The following is a 22,779-nucleotide window of genomic DNA, read 5'->3' as shown; positions in this document are numbered from 1 at the left end:
TAATTAAAATATTTACCTAAAATATTATCTCTCTATCCTTTGCATTGGGATAAAGTACATCAGAGAAAAAAAGTTTCTGTATTTTAAAAAGCCATATGACAGTCATTGTTTCATTATTAAAAATCACCTATTTTCCAAATACTTTTAAATACCATAATATATTAAATTTTTCAACACATCGCTGCAGCATATTACCTTGGAATCCCTGTTTTCTGCTGTGATACTAGAGGAATTAAGGGTACTCCATTTTCTCCAATTGCCCAGGAAACACTACTGGACACTTTGCCAGAGGTCATTAAAGTAATCTTATTACTACCATCAGCTTCAAATGAAAATGGCACGCCTACAACCAGGAGAAAAACAACATATACAATGATCTTTCCTGGAAGTTTCATAATTGCAGTATCCTATTGTGATTTATGAAACACTAATTCAGTATCTGTGAAAAGAATGTGCTTATTAACACCAACTAGCACCAACACCTACTCTTGGAAGAATTTGTTTTCCTAACTGCACACTGAACCACTACTAGAAGGCTCTCACTTTTCCAAAAGGTTTCATGCCTGAATCAAAAGACATATGGTTGAAAAGTCAGCCCCCCTGGGAACCATGATGTACAGCCTTATGTATATCCAACATGCTTAGTGGCCTTTAACCCACTCACTCTCTTCTGCTCAGCACCCACATCTTTCACCTGGCCTTCCACCACTGATTTCACTCCGGTGCAGGCTGCTCCTGCTCTCTTGCCCTACCCTAGTCTCTATTGCAAATACTGACATGTATGAGTGTAAGGGACCCCGAAAGATATTGTTACGGTTTAAGCTAGGGCTTGTGCTTTTTTAAAAAAAGGTTATTAGCGGATAAAAGTTGCTAGCAGCTGCTGCTTTTAACTGGATAAAACTGCCCTGTGTGGGAAGCCTCGGTGTTTTGGAAAACTACAGACTGTTTGCAGAAAGTCCCTGGCCCGAGGCCAGGGGAGGCGGCCATTGCTAATGAAAAGTCCCTTATTGCATATGTAAAGGATAGTTTGCATGCTATTAGCATAATGCTATAATTGCTAAGGGCTAAAGCTTGCGCATTAAACTTCGCACCTGACCAAGCTGTTCGGATGTCGAACTCCCCAAGCCAGTGGCAGCAATGCATAAAGTTTCCGTTGCAGGTGTGTCACTTAACCTTCATTAAAGCCAATTAATTCACCTGTGTGTGTGGGCCTCATCCTTGCAGAGCATCCAGGCACGTAACAATGAGTCACTCACTTCATAATACGACTCTCATTATTATTTTTATTTTTACCTTAATTCTCCATTTTTCTACTCCTCTCTTTAGATTATCTTCATGTCTAATTTAAAATTGGAAACTCCTTGGGACACGGTTAAAGTAATCTGTTAATCTCTAAAGAATCTGTAAAACACCACGCAATGTTATAGTACTATATAAATGTTTATTACTAAAATAAAAAAAACAATAAAATGGTGGAGACTCTGGAGTGCAGGGACCTTGAGTACCAGCTGAGAAAGAAGTTATTGGGATTTCATGTTGTTGGAAGCCAAGAAAAGTGATAAAGCATTTTTACAGTGTGTAAGCAAACCAGTTAGGAAGAGTACAAACTAGTACACAAGAATATATTTTACAGGGCCAGGTTCTCAGCTGCTGTAAATCAATGATGTCAGTGGAGCCATGCTGATTTTATACTAGCTCTTACTGCCTCACTACGTATATTTCTTACAGTCAAAACTTTAGAGAGGATTCTATTTTTACACAGTGAAATGTAACAAATAGAACTCCTTTTAAAATCATATACTTTTTTATCACATAAAAACAAAGTATTTCACAAAGTAGGACAAAAATAATCCCATCACAAATTTAGCTAATAATGTGAACTAGGCCAGTTTTATATAACTCAGTCTCAGAGATTCTAAATTATGCTTTATGCCTGAGACTAGCAGAACATTCTTAACATACAGAAATATATTTTATTTACTTGGCTAAAACTACGTAAAAGTAATATGTTGGGCTCAATCTAAGCGTAAAACATTCTAATCCAAGCACCACTGAGAGTAAGCAAGAAACCATACCACTCCCAACTCCTTCGTGGTCCAACATCACACGCTGGTTGCTGCTAAACTCTATTTCTTCTGTACGAGCTCTACCAGTGAGAACTGTAGTCTCAGGGACAGGTATAAACATTTCTGCTAACAAGTTAGTGCTGCTGAATCCCATTGTTTCATATATCTGAAATAAGCAAGACATAAGTAGTGAAATGCTACATTCAATTCTGGGTGTCTCATTACTACAAGATATAAGTAAGTTGGAGGGTTTTCAGAAAAAAAGCAGTTAACATGATTAAAAGGTGGAGGAATATTAGACTGATAAGTAACAATTTAAATATTTACACATGTACAGTGTTTAAAGCAATAATTAAGTAGTGGACAAGATAATTTTCTAAGGGAATACCCAGGAGGAATCCTTGCTGACTCATAAAAATCCCTTTTGTCAACTTTGGCTGCTGAGCGTCCCCTCCACATCTCATGTGCCTGATGGCATTTAGGGCAACATCTAGACTTTAATGAAAATCCTTACTACTTTCCTACACAATATGCAACTACTGACCAACTTGGTGGTGGCAGAGACACCCCACACCAGGGAAGCTACTGGAGGGATCACATCTCATAAGATGCAACCCTTTATAGAGCTACAGCAAATGAGAGCATGTAAACTATATCAGCCCTTAGGACAATGTAGCCTATTTCCCTCAATGTGCCTGGCCATCTCCACAGGACCACGTGACATGACCCTGTCTCCCCTCCTGGTCCCCTTTGGGTTGGTTTGCAGCAAAAGAAGTACTAGGAGGGTCAGTTTCAGCACTACATTGAGAGAAGGAATTGCAGCTGTACCTTGTCCCTGTGCAAGAGGATGGGTGGCACAAGTGGGCATGGAAGAAAGGAGGCTAGTGTGTACCTTTAACTGTCCCATGAAAAGACAGCCTGTATGATAAATGTTGCATTAGGCACCCCTTAGACATAACATTTTAACAATGGGTTATTTTAAAAGTGTGCTATTGTCTGCTTCATTACACTGTTGAATTACCCTTTTCCAAATGAATGAGGCAGTTCTCAGAATTCAGAGAGTGCATCCTTCTCTATAACTGAACTTAACAACTTGATCAAGAGGACTATATTTTTTCAAATTGTTCAGTAGTTTTATTCTATGGACAAGAGTTTCCTGAGTAGAACAGACCATAATATTTGTTTTATCTGTGATGTAAACCACAGCTTCTCTAAAAGTAAAAAAGTTGCTTCACTTACCTACTGAACCATATAATTTGATCGTTTATTAATTTTCCTTTTGAAACCTAGAATCTAGCCAAAACCTATTAATTTAAATGTATTTTTTAAAGAAGTTTTAAAGATGTTCTCTGAGTCTTAGTCCACACTGTCCAGACCAAGAGATAAGGGACAAATCTTGGGCCTCTCCCCTCCCAATACATGCCCAGGGCTAAAAATGAAATGTCAAGTTAGATCTTTGTCACTTATAGCTGAGGAACAATTCAGGCCCTGGAGGACCTATGCTTTATAACCTTATAGCTGTTACTAAAAAAATATAGCGTAAAAGCGTAAAACTAATTTAAATGGTCTTTTTAATATTTGTTACATAATGGAGCCCTTGCAAAAGAATAATGTACCTGAAGTTTCAAACTCTCTGGCCAATTGAATATTTTCAAATTGAAAATTTGTCCAAAGTGAACTCTGAAGTCTGAGCTTATTTGCCGGCTGATGGTCCTCGACACTTCTTTAGTGTTGAAAAGAACTTTTAAAAACAATGAACGTTTCTTTACATCTTCTCGTCTTAAAACTTCTGCCCTGTGAACATGTTACACATAAATTGTAGCAAGAGAGATTTTGTGGAAAATATTTTTACTCTTTGGGGTATTTTATAGGAGTCTGATTACTGAAGAGAAAGCAAGAGACAAAACCAAAAATAGGCCAGTTAATTACGCTATAGAAACATCACTACACAGGAAAATGACTTGGGAATTCCACAGTTACTTTGATTTCTCATGCATGCAAAAAGATTTTATAATAAACTTTTGCCTCTTACTGTTATATGAAGAAGCCTCAAGTGGAGATAAAATCTGACCTGTTCATCTAGTGAAAATTCTTTCCCCCACAAATTATAAACATTATCAAAAGCAGTTAGGATCTAAAATATCCTGGCAGTGTGAAAGATGAACAGCAACAGGAATGGTTTATGCTAAAGCTATTTTCTGCATAACCTTGATATGGAACAGTTTAAGACATTGAAACCCATTAAATAATCTGTGTTAAACTGTGAAACACTGACAATGTGTACATTTCTTCTCTATCTACTGCTTGTTACATGGTGTCTGAGCACCTTCCACATAACATTGATAGTGACAGTGAAGTTTCTAGTGGATTTCATGGAGTCTTTGACATTTCTCCCTTTTCATGTGTAAAAAGTCTGCTTGTTTTTTTTTAAGATTTAAATAATTTTTAAAGGTCCGTTTCCTTCAGAGACATTTTTTGTTTATTTGTTCACTGGAAGATTTTGGTCAGAAGGGAGTGTCAATGTTGCACGCGTCATTCTTATGATGGAGAGGCCTTTTCAAAGCTGCCTGGGAACTTATGGAGGGACTTGGGCTCAGGTGCGATGTGCTCATGGTGGCCTAAACCACAGACAAGGCAAGCAGCCTTAGTTTAACATCTATCAACTACAAAAGAGAAAGTTACTCACCTTGCAGTAACTGAAGTTCTTTGAGATGTGTGTCCCTGTGGGTGCTCCAATCTAGGTGACGTTGCGTCCTGGCGTCACTGATCGAAGATTTTCGGTAGTGGTGCCTGGTCGGGATGCACGTGCTCAGTTGGTATTCCCGTCTCGTTGGAATCTTCCTGAGCACGTGTGTCCAGCACCCTCCTCAGTTCCTTCTCTACTGTGGAGAAATCATACTAGTACTCCAAAGTAGAGGGGAGGAGGGCGGGGAGTGGAGCACCCACAGAGACACACATCTCGAAGAACTTCAGTTACTACAATGTGAGTAACTTTCTCTTCTTCTTCAAGTGCTGTCCCTGCGGGTGCTCCACTCTAGGTGAATGTGAAGCAGTACCCAATATGGTTGGTGGGATTTTGGAGTTGTGTGAGGGACAACGGTAGACAGTACCATATGGCAGACTATGGTGTCTGCCATGGTATCCCGTGTGACAGCATAATGTTTGGCAAATGTGTGGTCAGATGTCCACATGACTGCCTTGCATATGTCTGTAACAGATATGTTGTGGAGAAAGGCAATGGATATTGACATTGCTCTAATAAAATGAGTCCCAACACCCTCTGGTGGTTGAACATTCTGGGTCTGATAACAGGATCTGATGCAGGTGGAGATCCACTTGGAGAGTCTTTGCTTAGAGATAGTGTAACCCTTTGATCTCTTGGTAGCAGAAACAAAAGCCTAGGGGATTCACGAAATGATTTAGTTCTGTCAAGATAGAATGCAAGAGCCCGTCGGACGTCGAGGGCATGTGATACAGCTTCCTGTGGAGTCATGTGAGGCTTGGGATGGAATACAGGTAAGTGTATTGACTGGTTAACGTGGAAGGTATACACTACCTCGGGGAGGAATTTGGAGTGGGTTCGTACGATAAGCTTGTGTTTAGAGAAAATGGTGTAGGGAGGGTAGGCCATCAGGGCGCTTATTTCAACAACCCTTCTTGTTGATGTTATGGCAACCAAGAAAAACACTTTCATGGACATGTGGAGCCGGGATGAGGTGGCCAGGGGCTCGAAAGGGGGTTTCATAAGAGCGCGGAGAACTAGGTTGAGACTTCAGGAGGCTCCTGGTGAATGAATCTCAAGGTAGAGATTTTGCAGACCCATGAGGAAGTGTTTCATGGTGGGGTGTGCGAAAGTGAATATAGTCAGCCAGAGTGTCATGAAAGGTGATAAGGGCTGCGAGGTGTACTCTGATAAAACTGAGTGAAAAACCATCCTGTTTTAGTTTGTAAAGATAGTCTAAGATGTCAGGGAGGGTTGCAGTCTGGGGTATTAGGCATCTGTGGAAGCACCAGATGGAGAAGCATTTTCACTTTTGCAGGTAAGTCTTAGGAGTGGAGTCCCTTCTACTGTGCAGGAGGACATGCTGGACCTGTTCTCAGCAGGCTAATTTGTGGGATTGAAATCATGAAGGAACAACACCGCTAGATGGAGTTTCCAGAGCTGCAGATGAAGAAACCGACCGCAGTTCTGGGAGAGGAGATGTGGTCTGTCAGGGAGAGTACGTGGAGGATGGATGGACATGCGTAGCAGGTAAGGATACATCTGCTTGGGCCAGCCTGGGGAAATAAATATGACCTGGGCCTTGTCCTCTGTGATGTTGCGTAGAACCCTGTGTATCAATGGAATCAGTGGAAAAGCGTACATGAGGGTTCCAAGGAATGAGGTGCATTTCCAAGTCCCGTTCTGGAGCAAAATAGATGGCATTTGCAGTTTTGAGGAGTGGCAAACAGGTCTATCGAGAAAGCTGTCGGGGTATTGCAGGATGTAATTCTCATTCGTGTTTCTTGGAGAAGTGTCTGATGAGTGTGTCAGCGGTAGCATTGTGACACGCAGGCAGGTAGGAAGCGGTGACTTTTATGTGATGTTGTATGCACCAATTCCATAGTTTAATGGCTGTTGTGCATAGGGAGTGAGACTGTGCTCCTCCCTGCCTGACAGCTCTGAGTTCTAGGAGACTGAGGTGCAGACACGTCTCTGATAAGGACCAGCAGCTCCGTGCCTTGTGATTGCCTAAGTGCACTCTGCAATCTATCTGGGAAGCGACCGTGGTCAATATGAGTACTTGGGAGTGTGGATGGAAGGGAAAGTCCGCGCATAGGTTCTCTGGTTTTATCCATCAATGTAGGGAGGCCAATACATTCAGTGGTGGAGGTCAGTATTATGCAGAAACTATGTTTGCTGGGTTGGATGAATGGATATATGGAAATAGGCATCTTGTAGGGTGAGGGCTGTGAACCAGTCACCTTGTTCCAGTTCGGGTATTATTGTGCCCAATGTGACCATCTTGAATTTTTGTACATGTACAAATTTATTCAGTTGGTGTAGGTCCAATATAGGTCTCCATCCCCCACCCTTTTTTTTGGGAGTAGAATCCTTTTCTCCGATGTTGCATCAGCAAACGTTCAACTGCACCTAGGTGGAGAAGATGAGCCACCTGCACGCAGAGAAGGTGCTCGTGAGAGGGGTCCCTAAGAGGGATGGGGAAGGGGAAAGGGTGGGTGGGGAGAATAGGAAAGGGATGGAGTAACCTGACTGAGCTATTTCCAGGACTCAGCGGTCCTGCATGATCTGTTGCCAGACATGGTGGAATGCCTGGAGGCGGTAACCAAATGGGCAAATAGACAGCGGAGTCAAGGGGTGGTTGTGCAGACCCCCAACCAGCACTTCAAAATTGTTTGTTACCCAATGGTGGGAAGTACTTGGTTGCGCCTGGTTTTGCCTGCATCTAGGAGGTCTATTGTGCTTTTTCCCCCAGTGTCATACAGTGTGGACTGGGGTCAGTGATATTGATGTGCGCTGGGCCTCTGGTAAGGTTGATACCATTGTCTCCTGGAGAGGGATGGGTATATGCCCAATGTGCACAAAGTGATTCTAGAGTATTTCATAGTGTGAAAGACTTCATTTTTAAAAAAATTTTTTTTTTTTTGAAAAGAGGTTCTCTTTGTCAAAGGGGAGATTCTCCACTTTGGACTGCAAATCTTTAGAGATACCGGATGCTGAAAGCCAAGAAGACCAGCAAATCACCACTGCAGTGGTGCGGGATGCTGGATCAGCCATGTCCATGGACGCTTGTAGTACCATCCTAGACACCAACTGACCTTCGACGAGGACTAACTTGAAGTCCGCTCTGCTGTCCTCTGGTATATGGGAGGCAAATCAAAGAGCTTGTTATAGTTGTCATGGTCATAGCTTGCAAGGAGGATGGAATAATTTGCAATTCTAAATTGCAGAGTAGAAGAGTATAAACCTTGTGGTCCAGGAGGTCAAGACGTTGAGGTCCTTATCGTGCAGAGTGGGCTGGTAGTGTGGCTGCTTTGTTCTGTGCGTCGCTGCATCCACCACAAGAGAATTGGGTTGGGGTGGGAAAATAAGAAATTGACTTCCCTCGCAGGCACGTAGTATTTATGTTGAGTGTTCTTGCATGTTGGTGGAATGGAGGCAGGGGTCTGCCAGAGAGTACCAGATGGTTCTAGGAGAGTTTCGTTTATGGGTAGTGCTATCTTTGAAAGTGCAGAGGGTTGGAGGATTTTGAGACGCCTATGTTGTGTCTCCTGGACTTCCTCCAGGAGAATGTCCTGGCTGAGTACCATTCTCTTAAAAAGTTCCTGGAATTGCATAAAGTCGTCCATGTTTTGGGGAGATGGAGGCATAAGGGCGACTTCTGTGGCTGATGGCGAGGCAGGAGCCAGTAAAACTGGGAACGATTCATAGCCCCTGTCTTCGGGGGAGGGGGGGTTCAGGAGCTCTAGATGTTGATAGAGCTGGGGATATAGGCATAGGACAAGCTTGCAGTCTGGTAGAAGGGGGGCAAGGAGGAGCGGTGGCAGGAGCCGACCACGGGTACCACTGAGGCCAGGGCATCAGGTAGGAAAAAGATGGGTCCCGGCCACTGAGGGACAAAGTAGGGAAACTGAGGCTGATTCTTATGATGTCCCATGTCTTGGAGTATGAATGGCTCCAGGTGGAGGGGAAGACTCTGGCAGGGATAGCTCTGCCTGCTGCTGTGTGCCGTTCTCACTATCAGTGAAAGTATCCAGGTCAGGTGGGGAGCGCTGCTGTTCAAACAGTGAGTGCTCCCTGTGAGGAGCGGAGAGTCAGGCTGAGGGGCCACAGAGATAGCCTGCTGATGTAGGAATTGTTGCTGCTCCCTAGGCTGGTGTGCTGCAGAGCATGAAGTGTGAGCGGCAGCCCGGAGTGATTTTAGTTTCACTTTTGCAGGAGCCGAGAGAGCTGTTTGTGAGAGCCCTGCAAGGGGTCTGAATCCGCAACGGGGGTAGCAGGCAAGCTCAGTGCAGGGGGTGGAATGCATTGTCAGCACCAGGTCCATTGTCGGCGCCAGGGGAACCGGTGCCAAGGAGAGCTTCCTGCTGTGGGAAGTTGGGTCCCTGCTTTTGAGCCCCGTGAGAGTTGCTTGTGAAGTGCAGGGGTGGTCAGATTTGCCTGCTCTCGACACTGACAGCACCAAGGGTAAAGACCCTGCAGGAGATCCTTTACCCTCTTGAGTGTCTCTGAGAGGAGACATTAGGGCTTCCGGCCTCTTCACGTGAGACGGTGAAGCCAGGCTCTCGATCGGTTCTGATCTGGCAAGGGAGCGGGTTTACTGCCCTGCTCCATAGGCAGCTGCCGAGCTTCTTGCCTCTGCTCCAGAGAGGGTGAAGCCATGCCCCCCATCGGTTCAGACCTGGCCAGGGAGTGTGAGGGAGAGGGTTTACCACTGCCCATCTCCAGAGGCGGCTGCAGGGAACTCTGCATGAGAAGCATTTTCAGCCACAGGTCCCTGTCACGATGAGCCCTGGATTTTAGGCTTGTGCAGTGGACACGCTTGGCAGGAACGTGTCTCTCACCAAGGCACTTCACATAGTGTGAGTGTCCATCGGACATTGGCATAAAGTCCTGACAGGAAGCACATTCTTTGAATCCTTAAGCCCCTTGCATAATTGCACTAGTAATGCCAGGGGAGAGTGTCTCAGTAGGAGCCAAACTTGAGGAAAAATGTTTTTTGTTTTTTTTTAAACTAAGTAACTATTCTAAAGGAAGGGAAACAACTGTGATGTTACCAACTAACTATTTCTATGTTCTTTATAATTGTTTCCTTCAGAAACCAGGGAAGAGGATCAGCATTGCCCCGAGTCCCGTCTTCAGCAGAGGACGGGTGAGAAGGAATTGAGGAGGGTGCGGGACGCACGTGTTCAGGAAGATTCCAACGAGATGGGAGATACCAACTGAGGGGGTGCATCCCGACCAGGCACTGCTATTGAAAGTCTCTGATCAACAGTGCCAGGACGCACCATCACCTAAAGTTGAGCACCCACAGAGACAGCACTCGAAGAAGAAATGGCTGTTTATATACATAAGTGATGTGGGGGAAAAAAAACACATTCAACATTTGGTGAAATTCTTCAAACTCCTCCGTGGTTGTGAAAGTCCCAAAATTGCAGACTAACCACTGTAGCTCCACTACATGAGTTAGGCTGAGAAGAGGAGTGCATAGGGGTATTGGGTGTTGCGGGTAGGCAGAGGAATAAGGGCTATTGCCTGCAAGTATCTACTGGCCACAAAACTCAACTGGGAGTGGGGAGATGTAGTGACTACAGAAGCTAATATAGTCCTTGGTCTGTAGTAATGGCTACATTCCAGTTGCACAGCTACCCATACTCTGCCTTTGATTTGGCTGTCTGTCATTGCCAACATCCCCAAACCCCCTAAAAAGCCCCAGTGCTTGGCTGTAGTAGGAACAGGAAAATACACGGGGAGGAGTTGGAGTCAACCAGAGAGTCAACAATCTATGAAGACTGAGCATCTAAACACTTTACATGGAAGGGGCTAGGCTGGCATCTGCTACATTCCATGAGTCACAGATGCAGAGGCACCTTTCTCTTTAACTTTGGGTTGTGAAAATGATTCTGTCCCTAAGTATCTTGCCCACAGCCTGAGATAAAGGGACTTTGTATTTGGTTTGAGTGGAGTGTGTGACATTTTTAACATGTGCAGCTAGGCCACAGATATTACAACAGCTCATAGTTGTACAGGTGATTGTGGCCCACTGTCTCTCCCTCTCTAAAGGATTCGTGGTCAGTGGATCTGTGCAGTTTACTGATCCACTGGACCCACCACACTTCCCTGACACTTCCTCAGCGTATCTACAGATATGCGTCCTCATTCCCACAGGGAGCTGTCACAGAGCTGGACTCCATAATATATAAAGAGCTACCAAAGTTCAGCAAATGGCCTCTCCACTTTGCACCTGTTCTTCCTAGTGACATTGGTACTGAAATTCTTCCACTGCATGTAGGGCCCTCCTTGACCATGGAGGAACCTGCAGGAATTTGCCCAACGTTCAAATATACGCAGGATCTTAAATGTGACCTACAAAGGAACTTAATAAAATTATACCAACTGTAGAAAGAAGATGCTGAACATTCCAATAGCTAGGCTAAGCAGGGTGTTCAGAATGTATTTCTAAAGTTGAATTAATTTAAATTAAATATAAATACATAAATAAATAAATATTCAAACTAAAAATATAACAGACGATTGATAATGACAAAATAATAAGTACTTGCAGTGTCGCAGATGTGTTAGTCCCAGGATATGAGAGAGACAAAGTAGATGAGGTGATGTATTTCTGTTGGTGGAAACGACAAGCTTTCAAGCTTCAAAGACCTGAGAAAGAGCTCTGTGAACCATGAAAGTTTGTACCTTCCACCAAAAGAAGTTGGTCCAATAAAATATATTACCTCATCTACCTAACATAATAAATGACAAACTAATCTGTAGAGAACCATAAATGTCTTAGAGCAATCTTACCTGGGGCACAGATCATTAGGAGTTACACTTCCCGTTAGGCTCAACTCAGGAATTAAAACAGGTTCTCCAGGTTTCCTCCTGATGTTGATGGCTTTTTCTCTAACTTGTTGCTCTACCTCCAGGCTATCAGCCAGCTTAGGCGGGATGGGTTTTACTGGTTCCTCAACATATTCTGAGTTCTCTGCTTCTTCTTCCTCTTGGTCTTGACTTTGTTTTATTTTCTTTTTCTTCTTGGTCTTCTGCATATAGCAAATACAGAGTTTTCCTCCAAAGTGTTCTACTTGCAATTGTTTTGATCAAAATACACACTATGTTTAGTTATTTCTGACTGTTCTACTTTCCTTATACATTGCAAATGGTTAGTTGGCAATTACTTTTTATTATTCTTAAAGGATTATATAAAGTTCTCCCACTCTTTGGTCCAACTTCATTTATTCTGCGGCTAGTAGTTCTCTGCATTCTTATAGCTAAACAACAGGCTTAACTTGACTATCTCAAAGAATACACTTACAAATTCTGAATTTGCCTTGGTGATCATTGTGAGGCTTTCCATTTTCTTTTTAACCTGAGCCACCAAGTTTGTCCTCTGTTAGGGCTGATAGCCATTACCAGGATCATACTTGACTCTTTAATTGACATAGGTAAAGACTGACACAATTACTACTGCAATTCTTCTGGTCCCCAGTGATCCAAAGTCCAAGAAACAGAACCCAGATCTCCCACAGAGCAGCTGTATTTACACTAAGCCATTAAGCCAGCTATTTGATGTTTTAAATGTGATTACAATTATTAGATATCATGTATAAGACTGCGAGTTTGTCATGGAGGTCACTGATTCTGTGACTTTGTGTTACCTCCGTGTCTTCTGCAGCAGCCGGCGTCACTGCCTCAAGGGCTGCCTAAGGAGCTCAGGCAGCTCCAGCTCCTGGGCCAATCGCACAGGCTGCTGCTGGGGCAGTCTTGGGTCACAGCCCACCCCACCCTCCCAGCAGCAGAAGTTTGGGTTGGGAGCTCAGGGCTGGGGGTTTGGCACGGAAGGAGCAGCGCTTACCTTGGGAGAGGTGAAGTGGCAACATATCCCTCCCTCAACTCCTAGCTCCGCACGCTGCCTCCACCCACAGGTACCGCACCCGCAGCTCCCACTGATTGCAGTTCCTGACCAATGGGAGCTGCAGAGCTGGCAGCGAATGGAGCTAGGAGCTTAGGGAGGGACGTCGTCATCCCAGAAGTGGATAGGGAGCCTGCCAACCCCGCCAACCCTCTCCCCTAGCACCAGCAGGGGTCCCGGGCTGCTCACACCCACAGTGCCCCTCGGGCTGCCACCCCCTGCAGCACCTGCAGCACTCCAGGGCTGCTGCTGCCCCCAGTACCTGCAGCGCCTCCTAGGCCTCCCCCGGGCCGCCCCCCCCACCCCTAGTACCCGCAGCACTCCCAATATTTAGTCAGGGGTATAGTACAAGTCATGGACAGGTCACGGGCCATGAATATTTGTTTAGTGCCCGTGACCTGTCCATGACTTTTACTAAAAATATCCGTGATTAAAATGTAGCCGTAATCATGTATACAATGTATACAATCAGTTCTCTTCTCTCCTCTGCTAGTAAATGCAATCATTTTTCAGCTTTGGTCTTACTGACTGCCCAGCTGTGCCAATGTCCCTGCTGCTATCAGAAGCATTCAGATTTACAAGATGGTGCATTTATCCCAGGAAGCAATGACTCTGGAAAAGATATGGGGGTCACAGTGGATAATCAGGTCCCAGTGCAAAGCTGTGGCCGAAAAGGCTAATGCAATCCTTGGATCATGAAGAGGTGAATCTTGAGTTAGAATAGAGAAGTTATTTTGCCTCTGTGTTTGGTACTAGTGGGATCAGTGCTGGAATACTGCATCTAGTTTTGGTGTCCCCAATTCAAGATGGATAGTGATAGATTGGAGAGGGTTCAGAGAAGAGCCATGAGAATTATTAAAGGATTAGAAAATATGCCTTCTAGTGAAAGACTCAGGAAGCTCAATCTATTTAGCTTAAAGAAAAAAGTTAAGGGGTGACTTGATTACAGTCTAAGAACCTACATGGGGAACAAAAGTTTGATAATGGGCTCGTCTATGTAGCAGAGACAGGTATAACATGATACAATGGCTGGAACAAATTCAGGCTGAAAATAAGGCATAAATATTTAATAGTCAGAGGAATTACCTACTGGAACACTTTATCAAGATTCATGGTGGAGTCTCCATTATTGGCCATTTTAAAATCAAAGATTGAAGGTTTTTCTAAAATATACGCTCTAGGAATTACTTTGGGGAAGTTCTGTGGCCTGCATTATACAGGAAGTCAGTCTACATGATCACAATAGTCCCTTCTGACATTGGAATCTATGAACTTACAACTGAACATGGGGATTGGAGCAGTATAATTCTTATCTGCTTGGTAGACTTTACCTGCCATGGAGCACCATGTATCTAATTAATAGTACAGTAACTGCTGATCAGTCAATAGATCGCATGAATGTCTCTCTCAGAAATACTGTTTTAGGGAATGTTCAAATAACAACATGACAGTTTTGTTGAAATATTTGTCTTACATTGGTATAAATTTATTAATTGAATGTTATGATTAACAAATTTTAATGACAAATGAGACCATCATGATCATAAGCTCTTGCATACCACAGACCGTAGAAATTCTCCCTTTGATTCCCACATCTAGTTAAACTAGACTCATAGACTCTAGGACTGGAAGGGACCTCGAGAGGTCATCGAGTCCAGTCCCCTGCCCTCATGGCAGGACCAAATACTGTCTAGACAATCCCTGATAGACATTTATCTAACCTACTCTTAAATATCTCCAGAGATGGCGATTCCACAACCTCCCTAGGCAATTTATTCCAGTGTTTAACTACCCTGACAGTTAGGAACTTTTTCCTAATGTCCAACCTAAATCTCCCTTGCTGTAGTGTAAGCCCATTGCTTCCTGTTCTATCACTAGAGGCTAAGGTGAACAAGTTTTCTCCCTCCTCCTGATGATACCCTTTTAGATACCTGAAAACTGCTATCATGTCCCCTCTCAGTCTTCTCTTTTCCAAACTAAATAAACCCAATTCTTTCAGCATTCCTTCATAGGTCATGTTCTCAAGACCTTTAATCATTCTTGTTGCTCTTCTCTCGACCCTCTCCAATTTCTCCACATCTTTCTTGAAACATGGCGCCCAGAACTGGACACGATACTCCAATTGAGGCCTAACCAGGGAAGAGTAGAGCGGAAGAATGACTTCTCGTGTCTTGTTTACAACACACCTGTTAATGCATCCCAGAATCACGTTTGCTTTTTTTGCAACAGTATCACGCTGTTGACTCATACTTAGCTTATGGTCTGCTATGACCCCTAGATCTCTTTCTGCCATACTCCTTCCTAGACAGTCTCTTCCCATTCTGTATGTGTGAAACTGATTGTTCCTTCCTAAGTGGAGCACTTTGCATTTGTCTTTATTGAACTTCATCCGGTTTACCTCAGAGCATTTCTCCAAATTGTTCAGATCATTTTGAATTTTGACGCTTTCCTCCAAAGCAGTTGCAATCCCTCCCTGTTTGGTATCGTCTGCAAACTTAATAAGTGTACTTTCTATGCCAACATCTAAGTTGTTGATGAAGATATTGAACAGAGCCAGTCCCAAAACAGACCCCTGCGGAACCCCACTTGTTATACCTTTCCAGCAGGAGTGGGAGCCATTAATAACTACTCTCTCAGTACGGTTATCCAGACAGTTATGCACCCACCTTACAGTAGCCCCATCTAAATTGTATTTGCCTAGTTTATCGATAAGGATATCATGCGAGACCGTATCAAATGCCTTACTAAAGTCTAGGTATACCACATCCACCGCTTCTCCCTTATCCACAAGACTCGTTATCCTATCAGATTGGTTTGACACGATCTGTTCTTTACAAATCCATGCTGGCTAGTCCCTATCACCTTACCACCTTCCAAGTGTTTGCAGATGATTTCTTTAATTACTTGCTCCATTATCTTCCCTGGCACAGAAGTTAAACTAACTGGTCTGTAGTTTCCTGGGTTGTTTTTATTTCCCTTTTTATAGATGGGCACTATATTCACCCTTTTCCAGTCTTCTGGAATCTCTCCCGTCTCCCATGACTTTCCAAAGATAATAGCTAGAGGCTCAGATACCTCCTCTATTAACTCCTTGAGTATTCTAGGATGCATTTCATCATGCCCTGGTTGTACAACTGTTATTTCTAACACCCATGCTTGCTTTTCTTTTGCATTACTCTGCTCTATTTTTTTTATCATCTTTCTTCCTTCTGCTCCTTTTATTATGCCCACCAAATTATCTAGAAACTCTTCAGACTATAATCTAAGATATCAAAACTCAATAATGATAGTAAACTATCAGGATATCTGAGGCTAAAAAACAAAAACAAAAAACAAAGCACCACAACCCCCATACACCAAAAAAGTACTCTCCTGGCATGGAGTGAAGGTCTATATACCCGCACCTAACTTAAAAAAATAAAGGACCTGAGGTGGTTGAGGATCATAGATCCTTTTGTAATCTCAGTTTCAAACATGTAAGGCCTTGTCTGGTCTGTAGCCTATAGAGATGATGCTTGCTTATATTTACATAGAAACACCTAAAAATCTATTTTGTAAAAACATGCTTGACAATAGTTAAGTGAGGCCTGGTAAAATATGAGTAACGTAAAGTGAGACAATTTAGAGGCAAGTTGAAGATAAATTAGGACACAATTCCTGGTTATGCTGTAAACGTGTTTTGGTCCTAACTAGTTTTTATAGGTGTTTTAGATAAAATGTTAAAGGTCTGGAAAATTGATAGTTTGATCTATATTGATAGTTACTGGTATGGTATTTACACAGATGTTAACTAAAATGACAATTAATGTTAAATAGCTAATGTGAAAGTAAAATATATTTAATTATGATAAAATGTGGACATAATGTTAATTAAGGGGTATTATTATAATTGATTATAAAAATGGTAGTGCACTAATTTTAGATTAGACACGCCCATCCACCATCAAGGTACCATTAGAGAAACGACTATATTCGTTCTTCTCAATTAGGGATTAATCACCCCTAAATGCAGTACTTCATCTAAAAATGAGAGTATAAACACATTGTCTGGTTATACTGTAATGCCTGCTTGCTTAAATATTTTATATTAAATAAAGTTTTTAATTTTAGCACTCTGTACCATTCACAGACCTCCACTACATTAAACTAGCTGTAAATACTCTGGAGGCTCAAACCTTAAAGAATTCAGTTTGGTTTTATTCCTTATTTTTAAGTTACTAATTGAGAACACATAAATCAAAGGTTACAGGTCCCAATAGGAACTGTTTTTCTCCCCTTCTTCATCCATTCAAAAAGCCACTGCAAAGAACACCCTGGCTTCTGGCTCCAACCACATCATCCCCCTTTCTGCATCCTTCCACTGGTGCCCCTTCTCCACTGCATCAAACATTATTTGCCTTTGCTTTTAAGGTTCTTTCTGGCTTAGCCTCACCCTGCCTATTACCTCTTATATGTTATTGAGCTGTCAACCCCCACCTCTGCTCTATCAACAAAAGCATCTTTCATTGCCCATAGACAAATTTCCCCTCAACACCTTCATTCTTCCTCCAATTACAACCTTTATACATAGGAGAAGCTCTCCCAAAAATTAGCATAGTCACTACTGTATCTTCCTTCAAATCTCACCTTTACAAGTCAACTCTGCTATGAGAGCTACAAGACACTCATCAATTGCTAGGCAGCTCCTGTGTTGGATTACACTGATCATAATTGTCTTCCTGGTATCTTGCATTTCCCCCCATCTATTCATTATTTCTACCTGTTATCTCTCATAATATATTTAGATTGTAAACTCTTTGGGGCAAGATTTGTCTTTACATCATGTGTCTGTACAATGATTAGAACAAGGGGGCCCTTATTACTAATGATGATATGTAGGTACTATCATATCACAGATAAACCAACACCAGAAGGTCCCCAAACTCAGGACAGTTGGGGCAAAGGGAGTTGCTGAGGGAGTGTAGCCCATAAGTGGGAATATTTACAGGCCATCTTTGTTGAAGTGCTATTAAGACAAAGGCTAAAAGCATTTATCCATCTTTCTTCCTCTGCCTTTCTATGCTAACAACCATGACATACTAAAACTCGCACTTTTCAGGTAGATTATTTTATTAGTCCCGGGGAGAATGAGTGGCCCCGGAAGAAACAAAGTGATAGCGGTAACAAAAACCATTTTTTATTAATGAAAATATATTACACAGTTTAATGAATGCACCCCAATCTTAATTGACAAGGCCCCTATTATTTGACACATGGGCTTCTCCTGAAAGAAATGATAGCTGGTGCCTGAACAAAATGATAGTTGGTGCAAAAGACCGCTAAAAGAAGCTGCATGGGCAAAGTGCAATTGAAATCCTTACACTACTCAGACACCTCCTCCTCCTCCTCAGAGTTCCTAGTGCTTCTCAAAGGAAGTGTGGAGGGAGCAGGGCCATGACCTTTCCCATTCTGGGACCAGAGCTGCCCAGGCTTGCAAAGAGCACACATTTCATTCTTTAAAAGGATGATATTGTGGCTGTACTGCCAGGAAGCTCTGGAAAGTATTGTGGCTTCTCTAGACAATCATCTCTGGCGATCATAGTTGGTTCTGTGTACCTTGGAATCCCCTCCTCTTGCACACAGCTGTATCTTCAAGGAACAACTGAGCCCTTAATTTGTATTCTAAGACAAATATTAATAAAGCTCTGAAGAAGTGAAAAACTAGTACATTAGTTCATTGCATTTTCTAGTTTTAAATAGTTATTTGATGTAATTGGACATTAGGTATTGAAGTTCACCAGAAACATCTTATTGTTTCACTGTTAACTATGAGAAATATATTCATTTTAACTCCTGAAGTAACAAGGAAAATCATTCACACTCACAGGGACTTGAATTTAACATGCATACAGCAAAATGGTTTAATCTAATCTAATGAAATCATTTAAGTGCTGAAATGTAAGCGAAGAAGTTTGAAAACCAACATCAGACAAAACAACCACCATTATAGAATAAACATCTTAGAGAAAGTTTAACTTGTTCTACTCCACTACAGCTATTTCACTTAAATAAGTTAATTTAGTAACAATCCTAAACAGAAATAATTTACTCAACTGAACTCCATTACACTTAACAATTTGTGATGGCTATACTCATCTTCAAGCTATTTCTACCATAACAAGAGATATCTTAAAAATACACTTGGCAATAATGCAATTTTATAGGCTGTGTTGTTTACACAAACCTGTGCCTTTTTCCAAGATTTCCACTCTTGTAGCTCAGTTTTGTATTCTTCCATTTTCTTTTCATACTCTTCCATGTATTCTTCTAATAGTTCATTTATTTCAGCCTGAATTTCTGCTTCATAGATTTTTTTATCTGATCTCTGGTCAACCTCTTCCCTTCAAAACAATTAATTATAATTTATAAATATATTGTACCCTACTGTTGGTTCCTTTCATTATAACAATAATGTATTCTGTTGATAAATTCATTCACATTTAACCTATGCTTTCATGTACCGGTAAGTTTTCAAGCAATTTTCAGCATATAGGATACAGTAGTATTACTAGGTTATCTTTGTCATAGTTTCTGAAGCTCTGAACGCAAAGCAGGCCTTTGGAATCCTAATAAACTTCTTATTATGAAATAACAAACCCTATAGAGTCCTGAGCCATGCCAAGGGCTCCTAAGTGCTACAATAATACTAATAAATAATGTAATAATAATATATGAAGAATACTAAAATTATTCCTCAAGACAATTTTTAATGGTCAGCAGTAATTAGTAATTCTTTTTCCCTTGTCTTGCACATTATAATGAAATTGTAATAAACACAGAGGTAGTTACATGAGTGCATAAAATGTGAGAGATATTCTAAGAACAACAATTTATATCTAGTATTTAGTTATAAGATTTCAAAATGGTGTAAGAGATAAGGTTAGTTTTAAGAATTGTGATAGATGCTAATTGACAGCAAATAGTAACTATCCACAACGAACTAAACAATTCTGACTTTGGACATTACCCTCTAGTAATTTCTCTGTTATTGTAATTACTTGTTGTCTTAAAAAAGAAAAAAAGTGATACGAGAACTTGTTACTAAAAGCTTATCGTTGTGCCTTCTTTGTGTTACTTGTGAACTCTTAAATATGGCAACATGCAATAAAATCCCACTGCTAGCACATGAAGTAACAAAAATGTTATCAAAACATACTTTCTCAAATAGAGTTTCATGGGTGTGTTAGTAAACTTCTGAAAGTCACGCAGGGATTTCATTTCTTTCCAAACTTTTATAATAGTCTTCAGCAATGTTCGGTCTTTTTCTTGTTCAGCATCACGAAGTCTTCTGGTTTGCCTATAAATATATATATGTAGAAACTTAAACTTGCATAAGTAGATGGAACAATACAGCGAGAACTTATAATACTGAAAAAAGACATGGTGTGGTTTTCAATCTAATTGATGGACTTCACTACAATCCAAGATAGTATAACAAACTCATACTTGAAGATGACAGGATGTGGCTTTTGTTAAAGCTCTGCATTCTATTTTGCTGAATTCTGGACAATGCGACTTTAATTACAGTTAATTATCTTGAGCTCTCCATCTCTTATACAAAGGCTTATTAAAACCATACATTATTAAAAACATTTTAAAGTCAATGTGTGTAAACAGCAACCCAGGATAATTATGCTTCTGCTATGAAGTAATGTAAATCAAGTCATGGCCCCAGAGGATTTGAAACACTAACAAAATTAACTTCTTTTGACTTGGAAGGGATATTTGACTTGGAATCATTTCTGTCTTCCATTGCATTATGGTATTGGTATTGCCTTTCCTTAAGCACTTACATATACACTTATGTACTTCTTGAAGACCAGACTAAACATTTCCTATGTAAATGACTATTTTGGATGAACATAATCTTTTGTCAACACTGTCCTGGCTGTAACAATTGACTTTTTTTTTAAATGATATAACCTAAAAGATAGTATTCTATAATATGGTACTACAATACCCTCTAAGTTAAGACCTGGATATTCAGTAGCTTATATTCATTACTTGTACTAACTTTGCTTCTGTTTTTAAATAATTTTTATAGAGATTAAATACAGACCTTCCAAGATACTGCACTCCGCAATCTGTATTGGCAAGTATGATTCAGTGTCTTACACAAGAGGCCCATCAATTTACTAATATGGCAAATGAGATCACTGGGACTGGAACTGCTGACTATCGTGGCTTGCCACACTCCAGGGAAATTAGTCTCAGTTTGCCAGAAGTCCATTGCATGTTTCCAGTCAAGAACCAAAATGTATCTTCCTTTCCAGTTTATCAGAGGGATAGCTGTGTTAGTCTGTATCCACAAAAACAGTGAGGACTCCAGTGGCACCTTAAAGACTAACAGGTTTATTTGGGCATAAGCTTTCATGGGTAAAAAAACACCACTGAAGTGCATCTGAAGAAGTGGGTTTTTTTACCTTCAAAAGTTTATGCCCAAATAAATTTTTCAGTCTATAAGGTGCCACCGGACTCCTCGATGTTTTTTTTCCAGTTTGTTTGTTACAGTGTTGTTTGTTTTGTATTTGTTTTGCTCCCTCTCTTGGATTCCTTTGTGCTAGTTTCCTATGTAACATATATTGTTTTTAATACATGTGCTAATATGACCAAGTGGAAACATCTACAGTGCTATTTTTAGTCACACAGCTTGAGCTCTGAGAGCTCGAGTCAGTTGACCTAGGCTCTGAGACTCACTGACAGTTTTTTTTGCTGTGTTGATATACCCTAAGTTTCAATTCAATAATATCTTTAATCAAATATTTAAATTATAAAAATGATTCTTTAAAAATATGCTTGATTTTAATATAATCAGAGCCTTTGCATTATTCTCTTGACATGGGCATATGTAAAAGCTAAATATGATTCAGCAGTAAAAGCAGAGTGGCCCTGCGGCATAAAGTAAACACCTCTTATTGCCGCAAAAAACTACACTTTATAGCCCTATGATTTCATATGGTCTGGCATGACAGCAACATATGAGAAACTAAGGGTACGTCTACACTATGGGATTATTCCGATTTTACATAAACCGGTTTTGTAAAACAGATTGTATAAAGTCGAGTGCATGCGGCCACACTAAGCACATTAATTCGGTGATGTGCGTCCATGGTCCGAGGCTAGCATCAATTTCTGGAGCATTGCACTGTGGGTAGCTATTCCATAGCTATCCCATAGTTCCCGCAGTCTCCCCTGCCCCTTGGAATTCAGGGTTGAGATCCCAGTGCCTGATGGGGCAAAAATCATTGTCGCGGGTGGTTCTGGGTAAATGTCGTCACTCATTCCTTCCTCCGGGAAAACAACGGCAGACAATCATTTCGTGCCCTTTTTCCCTGGATTGCCCTGGCAGACGCCATAGCACGGCAACCAGGGAGCCTCTTCAGCTTTTTTTTTTTTACTGTCACCATATGTGTACTGGATTCCGCTGACAGCGCTGCAGTATCGTCTCTACACAACAGCATTCATTTGCTTTTGCATGATAGCAGAGACAGTTATCAGTCGTTCTGTACCGTCTGCTTCCATTGTAAATTGGCAATGAGATGACGGCTATCTGCCATTCTGTACCATCTGCTGCTATTATGAGTGCCCCTGGCTGAGGTCGGCCGGTGGCGCACAGGCAAAAATGGGAATGACTCCCCGAGTCAATCCCTCCTTTATGGTATCTAAAAATAGAGTCAGTCCTGCCTAGAATATGGGGCAAGTGTACTAGAGAACCAGTGTATCAGAGAGCACAGCTGCTCTGTGTCAGATCCCATAGAAATGATGAGCTGCATGCCATTCACGGGGGTTGCTCCTGCAACAACCCCACCCGTTGCTTCCCTCCTCCTCAACCTTCCTGGGCTACCGTGGCAGTGTCCCCCCACATTTGTGTCATGAAGTCATAAAGAATGCAGGAATAAGAAACAGTGACTTGTAAGTGAGATAAAATGAGGGGGAGGCAGCCTCCAGCTGCTGTGATAGTCCAGGCAGGACGTTAAGAGGTGTGGGGGAGAGGAGCCCAGCATCCCACTGCTATGATAGTCCAGGCAGTACAGAAT

General features: G+C 41.7%; 1 protein-coding gene across 6 annotated transcripts in view; it reads right to left on the bottom strand.

Moving 5' to 3' along the window:
• The window catches only part of CC2D2A (coiled-coil and C2 domain containing 2A), a 158,014-nt gene that overhangs the window by 82,110 nt on the left and 53,125 nt on the right, over positions 1-22,779 (bottom strand). For all 6 annotated transcript variants that reach the window (XM_030563106.1, XM_030563108.1, XM_030563107.1 and 3 more), the window contains 6 exons: positions 19,899-20,039; positions 18,927-19,083; positions 11,596-11,834; positions 3,683-3,860; positions 2,076-2,232; positions 196-343 (listed from right to left, as the gene is read on the bottom strand). In XM_030563106.1, the coding sequence (XP_030418966.1) occupies positions 196-343; positions 2,076-2,232; positions 3,683-3,860; positions 11,596-11,834; positions 18,927-19,083; positions 19,899-20,039 (1,020 nt within the window). The remainder of the gene's footprint in view (positions 1-195; positions 344-2,075; positions 2,233-3,682; positions 3,861-11,595; positions 11,835-18,926; positions 19,084-19,898; positions 20,040-22,779) is intronic.

Source organism: Gopherus evgoodei, chromosome 5 (genome assembly GCF_007399415.2).
Source record: "Gopherus evgoodei ecotype Sinaloan lineage chromosome 5, rGopEvg1_v1.p, whole genome shotgun sequence".
Taxonomy (NCBI): Eukaryota; Metazoa; Chordata; order Testudines; family Testudinidae; genus Gopherus; species Gopherus evgoodei.
This window is presented reverse-complemented; position numbering and strand designations above follow the sequence as displayed.